This window comes from Coffea arabica, chromosome 9c (assembly GCF_036785885.1).
Source record: "Coffea arabica cultivar ET-39 chromosome 9c, Coffea Arabica ET-39 HiFi, whole genome shotgun sequence".
NCBI lineage: Eukaryota > Viridiplantae > Streptophyta > Magnoliopsida > Gentianales > Rubiaceae > Coffea > Coffea arabica.
Genome location: NC_092326.1, coordinates 14,449,746 through 14,465,226, shown reverse-complemented (window position 1 = coordinate 14,465,226; position 15,481 = coordinate 14,449,746). Strand labels below are relative to the sequence as shown.

General features: G+C 37.9%; 1 protein-coding gene across 1 annotated transcript; it reads left to right on the top strand.

Annotated features, from left to right (window-relative positions):
• Positions 1-8,826: 8,826 nt before the first annotated feature.
• On the top strand, positions 8,827-15,067 carry LOC113708321 (transport inhibitor response 1-like protein). The gene is made up of 3 exons (XM_027230783.2): positions 8,827-8,960; positions 14,396-14,897; positions 14,972-15,067. The coding sequence occupies exons 1-3, from the start codon at positions 8,827-8,829 to the stop codon at positions 15,065-15,067; spliced, it is 732 nt and encodes a 243-aa protein (XP_027086584.2).
• The last annotated feature ends 414 nt before the right edge of the window (positions 15,068-15,481 follow it).

Sequence of the window (15,481 nt, the reverse complement as noted above, 5' to 3'; positions counted from 1 at the left end):
AAATGGCCTGAAATTTTACAGGCACCTCAAACTCATCAATACCTACAACTTTCATGTTTTGAGCAAAGTCCAATTCGGCCTCTAACCCTATGATCCAAAACCGGACAGAATTAGGGATTTATGAACCCTAACTTTCCATTTTTCCATCCAAATCCAAAATTGATTGCATTTATCAACAATTCACACCTACTAGAGTCATTTTAAACCATTACCATTCATCATACAAGACCACAACATCAAGATCATATTAAACCAGAAAATTCATCATAAATTGGAAAATTCCACCAAATCACTCCAAATAAAGAAATAAACCACATATTCCATCACTCATGCCACCATTAAGCACAAAATAAGCATCATTAGAGGTAGTAGGGTGTTCAAGCATCACTTACCAAGAAATCAAGAGAGAGAGGGATGTTGGCCACCTTAGACCTTCAAACAAACTTCACTAAGACACTTACTAGCACTAGAAGGAAAGATTTTATGGAGTGGAACCTAGTGTAGGCTTTTGTTCTTGGAAGATTGAGTGAAATGGAAGCTTGAAAGTTGAAGAAATTTCCTTCCTTCTTGAGCTAGGAGGGCCGGCCAACATGGAGAAGAAAATGGTGATTTTTGGGCAATTTTGAGATATTTAATCCTTTGGTCAAAAAAATCAAGAAAGTGAATAGTAATTCTTAAAGTCCAACCAATGAGAATGTGACACTTGTCACCTCATTAAATGCATTCCTATCCTTTCTTTCTTCTCTCACATCAATCATTTCACACACTCTACTTATCTATTAACACCCGATAAATTTTACACAGTATCCGGAATTTAACCTAATTGGCCGAATTTTTCCGAACTTTTCGCACTAGTGGGTCCCACGTCCAATATACATTCTTAATTTTCTAAAACTCACCAATGCTAGAAAAAATCAACTAAAAACTATAATTACGCATAAAATCTACCAGAAAAATATTTCTAAACCAGAAAATGCAAAATTTATGCAATTAAGGGAACTAAAACCGTAGGAAAAATAATTAGGGTTTTACGGGTTCTCACACTCTCTCCCCCTTAAAAGAATTTCGTCCTCGAAATTCCTTATCATTGACTACTCCGGGATTAAATTGAGCTTTATACTTTGCTAACAAATCTGTGCCCCTTCACTGGCCAGGTTCAGTAAATTCTTACCTTCCACGTCTTCTAATGGGTCAAAGCCTTGATGTTGTTCTAAGGAGTACACCCGAGAGGACACTTTCGATCCATCCTTGTCTCCCTTCGACTGGTCAGGATGGGTCGTGGTTGGTGGCAGAGTCCCTTGCCGCCCGTGCAGGCGAGGTGGACAGTTAGCAATTTGATGGTCAGCACTCCCACAGAGCAAGCATTTTCCTCCTTTCCTCCAGCAGTTATCCTCTGAGTGGTTTAATTTTCCGCAATACCCGCAGAGTCCGCGTGCTATAGAAGCCGAGCCTCCTCTTGACGGCCTCTCCGATGACACTCCCGGCATCCTTACTCCTCCCGTTCCTCGTCCAAACTTGGGAGGGGTACTTTCATCCCCCTGCCCCGAACTACTTCCAGGAAATCCGTGTTTCTTAGCCTGGAAGGTTCGGACCTGCATTCGTGTACTTTCAACTCGTTGGGCTTTTTCCATTGCCTTGCTAAACGTAGTGATTTGAGCCGCCGCGAGGTCTTTCTGGATCTCAACGTTCAAACCCTGAATGAAGCGCCTAACCCGTCGTTGCTCAGTCATGATTAGTTCAGGCGCAAACTTGGACAGGCGGGTAAATTGACTCTCATATTCCGCCACAGTCTGAGCCCCTTGCCGGAGCCGGATAAACTCATCCTCCTTCCTCTCCTGGACTAGAGAAGGGAAAAACTTGGCATTAAATTCTCGGATGAAGTTCACCCAAGTCCTAGGCGTCTACTCCCGCTCCCATTTCTGTCTAATTACGTTCCACCAGGAACGGGCTGCTCCCTCAAGTTGAAACACGGCAAAAGTCACCTGCCGTTCGTCTGGGTAGTGTAGAGCGGCAAATATATCTACCATCTTCTCATGCCATTTCTCAGCAACGTCAGGGTCGAGTCCCCCAACAAACTTTGGCGGGGAAAACTTTTGAAAACGTTCGAGAGCTCTATCTTCGCTCTCGATATGGTTACCGGGGTTTCCGGGATTAGGGTTTGGGTTCTGGCCCTGTTGTTGCACTACTTGTGCTAGTAAATTGGTCATTTGCTGCATAGCAGCAGCTATTTGAACAGTGGGGTCGGCTTGTGGTTCAGGATTGGGCCCAGTAGAGGTTTCCCCCGTACCCCTAATCGGTGTGGGTTGTCTACCCCTGCGTCCACGGCCTCGACCACTTCGGGTGCCTTCCATCAATCTAAGTCAATCTAGGTCATCAAATAAATACACTGTTAAAGGGCACCTAACCCTTCCTTCCGTAGCACCAGACAGGAACAATGAAACAAGAATAAGCAACTCAAACATTTACTGCGAAGAGCATTTAAACACATAACACGTATACATAGATCACATAACCAGGTTAAGCAATCATACGGAACGGTCAGTCAAGTACATATGAAGTCATTGCATGACACAATAGGGTCCTCAAAAGTACTTTGAACAACTAGGTCACAAGTGCAAAAGAACTCACGAAAAGCTTTTCCCTTCTAGGGCTTCGTCCATATATTTATATCTTAATCAAGGTCGATCACGTTTAACCACACCCAAACAAACCACACGAAGTTCCATAGAATCACCTTTCTAGTTCACCAAATCCTTTCTAACCTAGGCCTTCATATCTTTCGTATCCGGGCGCAAGAATCTCGTTTAAGATAATTCACATCTCGAGCCGGCCGGTCCCAAGAGTAAACCATCCTTGTTAAAGATTCCTACCCGACATACATACCTAGCTTCCTCGAGTCCCATAATAATGATTCATACACTTATCACATGCCCGGTTCATAACTTACGCTCAAACGAGCACTTAGACATATTCATGAAATTAGGACCACAACACCACTTGGCCCAGTCTCACTCCGCGCAGAGACCACGCGACGTGGCTTTGATACCACTTGTAACAGCCCCACCTTCCCCTAAGGCGAACCAAAGGGGTTAGCGGACTGCCTGCCCAGATCTCGCCAGGACTAACGGTACAGTTTACGTCGTTCTATTACGTTCCGAAACATACCAAAGCGCGCAAACAAGTCAAAATCACTAAATAAAAAAAAACGAAAATCGAAGCCGGAATAAATAGTGCAGGACACGTCAGAATCCGGCCGGAATCTGGCCGGATTTTCGGCCGAATTCTCGGTCGGATACAAGGCCGAGAGCAACTCCATTTTTTTTCAAAAACCCACTCAATCCGGCCCGCAATCCGGCCAAGATTCTGGCCGGATTGTCTGGCCGGATTTTTTTTTTCCAAGCAATCCGGCCTTCAATCCGGCCAGTTTCTGGCCGGATTCGGCACTGTTCATCTTCGCCAAATTTTTTTTCTTTTCCGTTTGAAAGTCGTGTCACTCCGAAATCCAACCAAACATCATCCAAACATAAATATACATTGAATTTCAACATTTACAACCATAGTGGCAGGCCAAAACCATTCATTAAGGAAGTACATATTCGGTTTGCCTATCAAAAGAAAATGAACCCGTTACACATTAGGGTTTCATTTCAAGAGCTATACAAAAGACATTTACATGCTCAACTTGGCAATTAACTATCCAATCCATTCCCAAAAGTAATTATATCCCTGTAAGGAAAACAAATAACACGGAATGAGCTAAAGCCCAGTGAGCAACTACCACAATAACAGTTAAGATCACATAAGCATAACCATTCAATTCAAGTATGCAATTTCGAAGTAAAGCAAATCAGTGAAAGGATACGGTCGGCTCTCAAGAGCTCATTTCCACGCTTGCAATCTTGATCCAACCTCATTGACCCTCCGTCAATGTTAAGAGTACCAAACCGTAGACCTCACTTTACTTCCATTCCTTCCACCCAACATACCCCAACCGGGCCCGCACTCCAATTCAGTAGCTTTTGGTAATACTCGAGTATACCGGAACCAAGAGTCTCATTACTACAAGGTTCCCCAGTACAGTCCCCGTGGCATGACAATTTTCACGACCAGGCCCTCGCCGGCTCGATCCAATTGACTACCGAACGGGGTTGAGCTCAGTAATACAGTAAAGCCGTTGTATACTCGTCCAAACGACACCAAATCAGTTTCCATGCATGGAATTCAGTATCTCATATAACAATTGCAGTATTTCAGTAAAACAGTAAATAGCCATGAAGGAAATTACAAGGGGTGAGGGCGGTCAAGTACACCCTCACCTCAATCACTTCCAATAACCAATTAAGCCTTCAAGGCATCAAATACACATGGAACAAAGCCACATTATAACAAGTAAGTGAGTAGTATACTCACTAAGCAATTAAGTGCTATGTCATGCACTTCCGTCAGGGGAATGTCGTGAACCACCGTCACGCCCTAGAACACATAAGCAAGTACAATGAGACTCAATAACGAGTCATAAAGCAATGCCAATCACAACCCCAATAGGGTTTCATAAGCATATACAAGCATTATAGCAAACCAGAAATTCAAACAATGGCTTTAGCCTTGGCCCTGAAAATAAAACTGTTTTGTCCTTACTTTGCGGTAATGGCGTCAATTTCACTACGATTATCGGATGGGGGTGTAAGACCCACCGTTTCGAAGCTATGAAACAGGGCTACAACAATGTAGAAGGTCACTCAATCCGGTTCCTAGCTTAACTAGGTCAAAAATGCCAAATACTAAACCAGAATGACCAAAACAGGTTTGCAAATCACACAAAACTGTAATTACTATAACTCAGTCCATATAGGTCCAAATGCCGAAATTCCAAGGGCATATGGTAGCTAAGACATCCAGCTACATTTCATCACATGACACCAACTTCAAAACCCAAACCAATTCCAGCCAAAATAGCCAAATACCAACGCAGTTTTCGCATTCTGTCCAAAGCAGAACAGCTACAGTAATTCCGACATAACTCACTCTACACTAGGCCAAATGGCCTGAAATTTTACAGGCACCTCAAACTCATCAATACCTACAACTTTCATGTTTTGAGAAAAGTCCAATTCGGCCTCTAACCCTATGATCTAAAACCAGACAGAATTAGGGATTTATGAACCCTAACTTTCCATTTTTCCATCCAAATCCAAAATTGATTGCATTTATCAACAATTCACACCTACTAGAGTCATTTTAAACCATTACCATTCATCATACAAGGCCACAACATCAAGATCATATTAAACCAGAAAATTCATCATAAATTGGAAAATTCCACCAAATCACTCCAAATAAAGAAATAAATCACATATTCCATCACTCATGCCACCATTTAGCACAAAATAAGCATCATTAGAGGTAGTAGGGTGTTCAAGCATCACTTACCAAGAAATCAAGAGAGAGAGGGATGTTGGCCACCTTAGACCTTCAAACAAACTTCACTAAGACACTTACTAGCACTAGAAGGAAAGATTTTATGGAGTGGAACCTAGTGTAGGCTTTTGTTCTTGGAAGATTGAGTGAAATGGAAGCTTGAAAGTTGAAGAAATTTCATTCCTTCTTGAGCTAGGAGGGCCGGCCAACATGGAGAAGAAAATTGTGATTTTTGGGCAATTTTGAGATATTTAATCCTTTGGTCAAAAAAGTCAAGAAAGTGAATAGTAATTCTTAAAGTCCAACCAATGAGAATGTGACACTTGTCACCTCATTAAATGCATTCCTATCCTTTCTTTCTTCTCTCACATCAATCATTTCACACACTCTACTTATCTATTAACACCCGATAAATTTTACACAGTATCCGGAATTTAACCTAATTGGCCGAATTTTTCCGAACTTTTCGTACTAGTGGGTCCCACGTCCAATATACATTCTTAATTTTCTAAAACTCACCAATGCTAGAAAAAATCAACTAAAAACCGTAATTACGCATAAAATCTACCAGAAAAATATTTCTAAACCAGAAAATGCAAAATTTATGCAATTAAGGGAACTAAAACCCTAGGAAAAATAATTAGGGTTTTACGGGTTCTCACATCGATGATGTCATGATTCAGAGATCAAATGTACTTTTATTGCTCTCATGAGCCGGTGAAATCATTGCACTTGAACACCCAACGCTCAAATAGATCATTTAACATTAACATTGAGAGGGAGCCCCTTTTTGAGCTCCAGATAAACATGAACATGAACCATAAACAAGGTGGAGACGTTGGTGTCCAGCACAAGACTCCCCAAGAGCTCATTGAAGCCAAATCATGTCATGAATCCACATGCAAGCACGCATGATATGCAATCGAATAAAAAATGCAAGAAACATTTCACAAGTACTTTGGAAATAATTTAGGGTCACTCACCTCCATGGTTCAGAATCATCCATCATATAACATTGCCTTGCTCAAATCCAAGTCTTAGATCACAAACTCAAAGCAATCAAACCCTTTAAAACTTCGGACAGCACTTCCCCTAAATTTGCTTACTTTCCCAGCCATCATGGCTTCATTATATCTTCAGCCAGTCCCAAAGGTACACACACAACAACAAGTTCATCCAATAGCCATTCAACAAACTCCAAGTAGTACTAGTACAAGTCAAACTAGGGAAAAGTTTGGAAATGAAAGTTAAGCTCAAAACCAGAAAAATAGTTTTGACGTCATTTTACGGTAATGGTACCAAAGGCGTTACGATTGTTGGATGAAGGTGCAAGACCCACCGTTTCGAAGCTAAGAGATAGGGGTACAATATTACAGAAGATCACTCAACCCCGTTTCGAGTGTAACCAGGTCAAAAATGAAAGATACTACATCGGAATCACAAAAACAGATTCACCAAAACGCATTCTAGCGGAAACATCATAACTCAGGCTCTCCAAGTCCAAATCCAGAAATTCCAAAACCAGATGAAAGCTAAGAAATAGGGCTAAATTTCATCAGAAGGCCTCAACATCCAATTCGGAAGCAATTCCAGCCAAAACAACCAATTACAGTCGCAATTCCCAAATTCGGGTAAAACCAGGACAGCAAGGGGAATTCCGTTTTTTCACAAGCTACGCTGCTCCGATTGACCTGAAATTTTGTAGGCATCTCTAAAATATCATTCCCTACAACTTTCATGTTTTAACCCAAGGCCAAATAATATATTTTCAGGATCCAAAATCGAAAAACTACACGAAAACAGAATTCTGGGCGCGAAACAGGTTTCATGGACAGTCAAGGGTATTTTGGTCATTTCACATGTTACAGTGGTCAGATCAAGCTAAAATTTTTCAGGCAACTAGTTTATACCCTTGGATACAACTTTCATGTTTTAGCCAAAATCTAATTCGGTAAGGATCATGGTGAAAAGTCACGATCCGATTGGGTGAAAAGACAACCCTGTTCACTGAACTCCTACCTAAACCAGTCTGGGTATTTCCGTCTTATCTCAGGCTACTCAGCTCGGATTAGGCTGAAAATTTACAGGCAACTAGAAAACATCATTCTCTACAACCTTCATGTTTTGTTATAAGGCCAATTCGGCCTCTAACTAGGTGCTACAGTGCCGAGCAGAATTGGAAACAAAATGAAACCCTAATCTGAAATTCATGCATTCAAGTGTTAATCCTCCATAAAATCACATCTTTAACCAATACAAACCATTAATTTGACATCATCAAGACCAAAGAAGGAATCCATTAGCTACTCACCTTGGAACCTCAAGAAAGGAAGCAACTTAGCACCACTTTCTTCCAAACCACTTCACAACCAACCTCACAACCACTAAACTAAGGGTTTTTATGGAGAAATTGGAAGTTTAAACGGTTGATTTGCTAGATCCAAGCAAGAAATTGAAGAAACAAGTTGAGAGCTTTCTTTCCTTTGCTTGTAGAGAGAGAGAGTCAGCCAAGCAAGGTAAAATGAAGAAAATTAGGTCAAAATTAGCTTTAAGAAGATATAAATATCTTGGTCAAAAGTCCAAGGGTGAATTGGATGGTGACACTTGTCACCTTTTGGTTTAAATCTTATATTTTGTCTCTCCAATGATAATCCATATAAGTAACATCTAATTATCTCTTAGCACCTTGTAAAATAATATCATTTAATACAAAACTCCAACAAGTTATCAAAAATATATTGCATTTACCGCACTAGCGGGTCCCACGTTCAAAACGCACTTCAAAATTAACTTGGACTAACTTGTACTAGAAAAATGGTTGGAAAACTATATTCCCTTACAATAAATGTATAGGAAATTAATATATTGAAGAAAGGTACAAAATTATAGACAAGGAAACAAAATAATGTCTTGAAAATATAGAAAATTTTTCGGGTTTTCACATTCAATCTTTCGGGGCGTCACAGGTAATAGGTAAAAATGGGATGATCATCGGATCAAGGCTGAAGAACTATAAATACGAGTTAAGAACGAAAATGTTACAAAAGTCTTTGCAATTGTGCTAAAAATTAACGATCCTCGTCAAACGACATATAGTCAACACTCAATAACGACGGTGGAAGATGTCAATACATGAGAAGCAGGTGCGAAATTGTAGTTCATCCTCAAAAGTTTGAGAGAAATATTGGTGGAATAGCTACACCAAATTTGTAGATGAATTATTGCCATACAGCTATGAATAATATTCCACCTAGGGGCTACTTTTACGTATTAGATATACTTTTGCAAAAATATAACTTAGAATTTATAATCAGAAATGATAAATTCATTCATATTTTAGTTTCATTCGTTCTCTTGTTGACTATATCTTACATATATAAAGCACGAATCGCTTGTGAACGGTGCAGAATGGACTGGTTATGCCGTTATTTTTGTGAGCTTGATGGGCTTTTTGGTCTTTTGCTGATGGCTGGCAGTGGCTCTGCTGGCATTTTGCTTCTGTCCGCTGGTTCTCTTGGAGTGGTGAGTGGACCAGTTATCCAGTAATTTTCACCAACTTTGAGGGCATTTGGTATTGTTGGTGGGGCAAGAAAACGTTTACTTTCCTTCTTCAGGTGTGGTTTCCTTTTGCGAGCAAAATTCATAAATATCAGGCTAGCTTCTGGTTAACTGTCCGATTGTACGAAACATATTACATTCAAATTAGCACCATGAAATAAAAATTAACTCCTCTTACTAACAGAAAAAATTAAATTAACTCCGCTTGCGAAGTCTATTGCATGGAAATTAAGACCGCTTCACAAATAAAGATTAGTGGTGAGTGGGCGATGTAACCTTGCACTTTGCTGCAAGCTGCTGCCCGGTTGTTTCTTCAGTTAAAATGGTTAGAGGGTCTTCCTGTTTTGAAAAAATATGTACATAAGGGTCCCATGTAAACATTTTTTTTTTTTGCAAAAGGATAAACTTTCTTCATAAAAAAGTATAATTTAACAAATGGATTATAGTTTTTGAACTTTTACAGTAGACCCAACTTTTTTCTTTTCGGGCATGAAAAAATGATTCAATAAATACATATTTTCTAACCTTAAACACGAGATTATTACCCCATTTGGTAGAATAGTTCCACCAGTTATTTCTTAGCATTTTATTCTAACTTATCCTTAAACGCAAGTTGATTTGGAATTCACCATTTAAAGTTTTCAACTATCTCTTGATTTTGAATACCACTTTTATTTAAAAAGAAAAATAAAAGAGAAACTCACCTATTTTAGCACATGATTTAAGAACACAAAATAACCTATAATTTTGCAGCTTATGATACAGATTACCAAAAAAAAATCATCAACCAAGTAAGAGAAAGAACATCAAATAAGTAAGAATTATAAATCCAAAGAACCTAGAAAGTAGAAAAGAAAAATTTTAAGCTCAAAAAATTATTAGATATTGTATATATCTAAGCCATTATCTTAGTGAAAATTCAAAGAGGTTCTTCCATGCTCCTCGTACTCATCACATAAAGTGTTGCCTCCCATACAAATTATCAAAACCAAAATCATCAAAATCTCCAAAAAAAAAAAGAGAGATAGACAGCCTAAAAAAGGGAAGAACGAAAGAAAAATAAGAAAATATGCATATTCACCCTTGCAAGTTAAAATTGTTCAATATTGAGAGTCCAGACTCATTTTCAATAAGTGATGTCCTGTCCAAAGAAACCATTGTTGCTCCCGCCATTCTTGAACACTTTTAATTTATCAATCAAACAATCATCTGAATTGCAACAAAAAGAATAGGACCCAATATGAAATCCTGATTAGGAGACATGTATAGCCATATGCCTTTTAGGTCTACCTAATTTTAGGCATTACTTACTGATTAATGCTACATTAAGAATGTTAAACAATCATGCTTTTTAGTTTTGCTTAATTTTAGGCATTACTTACTGATTAATGCTATATTAAGAATGTAAGATAACCTGATTTTAAAGTCATGTTTATTTGTGCAATTAGGAAAAAACACACACTCACACACATGTAACATGACTACTATATCTAACAAAGAAAAAAACACACAAATATAACAGCAAAATAATGAGTCTCAGCTACCTGACGCATGGCGTCAGGGCTTAAAAACTAGTACTATTGAAACGACCCAAAAGCCTTGGGATGTTGCCCCAAAATTTAAATTACTACGTTGACCTTAAAAAATAAACGTTAATGTTGAGCTATTAAGTCATTTCAATAGTCAATAGACGAAGGACAGTGACTTTAGTGGACCTAGGATGGTTACGGTTGTACATAGGGGTGGCAATCCCCCGCCCTACCCCCGGCCCATTACCTATTAATTCCCCCCGCCCCTCGCTTGCCCCGCCCCCGCCCCATTTCTCCCCATTTCTCCAGCGGGAGCACCCGTGAAGTTAAAAATTTTATTATATAATTTCATTATAATTAAATTTGAGCAAATAATCAAGTACTAAAATGTCAACATATCACCAAATTATTATTCATTGCAACTTTATAATTGAAACTCATAAAAATAATTAAACAAAAGTTATTTGAATAAAATCTAATATGATAAAACAAATATAACTAAAATAATCAAATTTTTTCTTTTGATATAAATACAATCACTAAATTATTCTTATATTGTTTTAGAAAAAAATGTTATTGTATTAAGTGCAGTTAGGAATTTAATATAATGTCTTAATAAATTTACTATAAATAATTAATAATTTTTATTAATAGACACGTATAATTAGTAGTATAATTAATAATATCATTATATATATAATTATGCAAATATATATATATCTTTTTTTTCTAAACGGGTGGCGGGACGGGGGTGTGACGGGGGAGTATACCCTCGGCCCCCGCCCCAATAGACCCCCGCGTACTAAATATTGAGTTGTACTTGTACTTGTACGCCCCATTGCCATCCCTAGTTGTGCTTGAACATGCAATGAGTGATCCAAATCATGCTAGCACAACTAAACCCAATATTGAGCATTCATTTTTAAATAAAAAATTAAGGCCGGCGGTGAGGCGGACTGATGGGTGCGGGGGCAGGGCTATCCTCCCCGTCCCCAACCCCGTTTAAAGTGGGGGAAGAATTTCTTCCCCCACTGCCCGCCCCTGTCCCGTTGAACCTCTATGGGCACTCGTTCTATTACTATCCCTTTTGTACGTTGATCCATAATATTCTTTATGTTGATCTAATTTTAATGGTAAGCTTCTACAACCCGAGCCATCCCTTGCTTTGAGTGGATATATTGGTTAAGTATTATTTACTAATACTTTGAGATAGGTCAATATGAATTTGAAATTTCTCTCTCTCCATGTTAATCTCATCCATAATGTTAGCACTATTGTTTTAGAAATCCGCTTTTTCTTATTCAAGTCCGACTCTCTCTCTCTCTCTCTCTCTCTAAACTTTATTTCTTGCGTTTGGTTGCTGCTTGGTTAATCTCTTACCAAAGTGTAGAGTTGAAAAAAAGAAAAAAAGTGCAGAGTGAGAGAATTATAATGTCGCGCCCCATTTTTAAAATGAAAAATAATGAGTTTAGAAAATGAATTTTGATTTATTTTAACAGCAAAATGAATTTTTGATTCAAAAAGAAAATAAGTAAAGTAAAATGGTCTAAATGGGACTTTGAAAATGCGACTGTTTTGACCCAAAATAAAGTTTAAAAAGGGTTTTAAATAAAAACAGGAGTCGTCGCTTGGTATTGAATTAAGGTGTACCAAGTCACCTAAAAAATGAATTTTAAATAAAAAGTAAAGAAAATCCTTTTTAAACGACTTCGAATTTATGAAAATCATAGAAAAGTGTTCAGGAGTCACATTTGAAGAAAGGGAAGGCAAGAATAAAATCCAAGGCACCCTTTCAACTTAGCCAAAGTTAATTGCATGATTTAGTCAAAGATTTTCTTATTTTTAACCTAAGAATTTATCACATTTGGATACCACTATATGGATGCAAATCCTAAACCTAATGTATCGGGATCAACATGTCTCTTCAAATTTTAATTGGTGCAAATCGCATTAATTGCGATATCCAAAAGTAATTATTTGAAGAGGTCACAAATGTACAAAAATATGAGACCTAAGAAAAGAAAATAATAATATACAAATATACATAATCTAGAGGAATGCATCATAACAGGTGCGGGGAAACTCCTATTCATGACTTTAATTTTCCCTTTAATAGAGGGAATACAAGCGTGCTAAGGCTAGAGAGCCAAACTCTTCCATATCCCATATTCGAGGGGTTATTCCTAATCTAATCAAGCAAATGTACTAACTTAGTTCTAATTCTCAAATGGAATACAAATCTAATGTCATGTTTTCATACAAAGGGGTAAGGAATACACATATAAGAGAAAATATAGGGTAAGGGATATACGTACAAGGGGGATGTAATGCAAAAATGATAAAAGACCCTAGAAAGTAAAAATATGCATGAAAATGTAGTGTAGTCACACAAACATGATCTAGCGTGTGAATGGTTCCTAAGGGTCTAGCGTTGGACTAGTATGGATTCGAGAAAGGAGGCCACAACTAGCGTTGGACTAGTGTGGAGTCGGGAAAGGGGGCCACAACTAGCGTTGGACTAGTGTGGTGACGACTTGCATTAATTATAACTAACTAATCATGTAAATCATAATAAAAGCATGTAAACACATAATACCACATAAACAGATAACACATAATCATGACATCTAGATGCAAGACCCTAAGAAAACGGATAACACGTAACACATAAGCATGCAAAACACACAAACAATTAAAGCAAATAAAGCCCTAACTGTTATACTTGGGGCCCTAACTACAATGTAAAGGGGGGGGAAAGGAATAAAATAAATAGATAAATAAATAAATCCCTAACTATTACATATTCTATCTAAATACAGGTCTTGAACCGCTAACTATTACAATTTGGCATTTAAATGCCTTTCAAATAATCAAAATCGAACTAAAATAAATATTCAAAATTTGAAACAAATAAAGCAAATAAATAAAATAAAAACATTCAAGAAGTATGCAACTAAACACATAAAGTCACATACGTGCACATAGGGTCAAATAAAGTAAAAAATAAAGGATAGAGTGTACCTCTCTTGAGTTGTTGTCCTAATGGAATGAATTTACTTATTTACCCTTCAAAACAATAAAAAGAGTCAAGGTATCACTTTAATTAATAAATATCCACATGAAAAGGGAAATGGATATGAAATTCAATGAATCGAGACATTTAAACGAAGGTAAACAAACAATATCTATGAAATTAAAACAAGTAGGGACTTGATTGTGAAAATTAAAGATATTTGAGAGGTTAATTTATTATTATTAAAATACTAGGGGTCTAAAAAAAGGAAGAAAAAGTAAAATTAATGGCTTAAGAGGCATCATAGCAAAATCAAATGCTAAACTTCACAAAATGAATGAAAACCCATTTGTTATAATTAAATGACAAAGTTAGCTAAAATTTTAATCAAATGGAAATCAAAACTATATGTTCTTCAAAATTATTAAACTTTCACTATTTCATCCTAAAATTCCACTAAAATCTGTCCAACAATTATGTTAAAACATATTACGGAAAAAAACATGTTAAAAGGATTAAATTATTCAATTATTTGGGCTAAAGCCGCATTAATTGGAAACAACAGGGAGAAAAGTGCAATTTTTGATAACGTTTTCATGCATGCAAACAAAGACCAAGTTAAAGCTGTTTTCCTTCTACCATTTCTGGGGTGAATTCTTAGTTTATGATGAAAAAAAAAAGGAATTCTACAACGAGGGCGTTTCTTGGAGAGGGTTCTACAAATAGGGTGTTCGCATTCCAGGAATGCGAGCTCACTGACCTCGCATTCGCGGAATGCGAGGTCAGTGAGCTCGCATTCGCGGAATGCGAGGTCAGTGAGCTCGCATTTAATGTGATCTTCTTTTGTGTAATGTGAGTTGTTTTTACGTGATCTCAGGAAGATTAGAGTGCTCGATTTGATTGAGTCAGAGTTGGTAGAAGATGAAATGGACTGGATTTCATGTTTTCCACAGAATGGAACTTGTCTCGAGTCTTTGATATTTGACTGTGTGGACTCCCCTATTAATTTTGAGGCATTGGAGAGACTTGTGGTTAATTCACCGTCTTTGAAGAAGCTTAGATTGAATCGACATGTAACAATTGTGCAGCTCTATCGTTTGATGGTTCGAGCTCCACAGCTCACCCACTTGGGAACTGGTTCATTTGGCCCCGGAGAGATTGTTGCTCAGGGTGAACAGGAGCCAGACTACGTTTCTGCTTTTGCTGCATGCAAATCTCTAGTTTGCCTTTCTGGATTCAGAGAAATCAATGCTCATTATCTGCCTGCAATAGTTCCAGTGTGTGCTAACCTTACCTCTCTGAATCTTAGCTACGCCACAATCAGTACTGAACAACTGAAATCCTTTATCTATCATTGCCATAAGCTCCAGACTTTGTGGGTAAGTAAATGGAATTTCCGTTTGAATGTTGATTCTGTCAATCTTTTGGTTTTCCTTACCCTTGATTTATGCAGGTGCTTGACTCGGTATGTGATGAAGGACTGCAGGCAGTGGCTGCAACATGTAAAGATCTCCATGAGCCAGTGCAGGTGTCATTTGGGAGAGATTAAATTCCCAAAGCTTAAATTTGGGAGAGCTCGCATTCCGCGAATGCGAGCTCTATTGCCCTCCGAAAAAAAAATTGCAAAAAATTCTGCTAAGCTCGCATTCCAGGAATGCGAAGACCCCCCTACGAAATACCTCACCAAAATCACCCCTTTTGTAGAATTTTTTAAAATTTCATCACAAACTTGGAAATTTCTCACCATTTCTGCTGTAATTTTTTCATCTGCAAGCTTCTGCAACTTTATATAATCCTTCAACAAACAAAATTCATACAAAAACTTCGAACCAGCTCCAATTAAAAACATGGCTCAACCTATCTTAACAACATTGAACGCTCCAACTAACAAATGAAACCAAAGCTATTGTCTATAAATGAAAACTTCAGCTCTTCAAAACATCAAACCCAGACAAGGAAAAGA

Excerpts from the sequence above, each read along its gene's own strand:
- LOC113708321 (XM_027230783.2), top strand. The coding sequence starts at position 8,827 with ATGGACTGGTTATGCCGTTATTTTTGTGAGCTTGATGGGCTTTTTGGT. Across the intron at positions 8,961-14,395 it reads GTGAGTGGACCAGTTATCCA|GAAGATTAGAGTGCTCGATT; the intron begins GTAATTTTCACC and ends ACGTGATCTCAG. Across the intron at positions 14,898-14,971 it reads ATAAGCTCCAGACTTTGTGG|GTGCTTGACTCGGTATGTGA; the intron begins GTAAGTAAATGG and ends TGATTTATGCAG.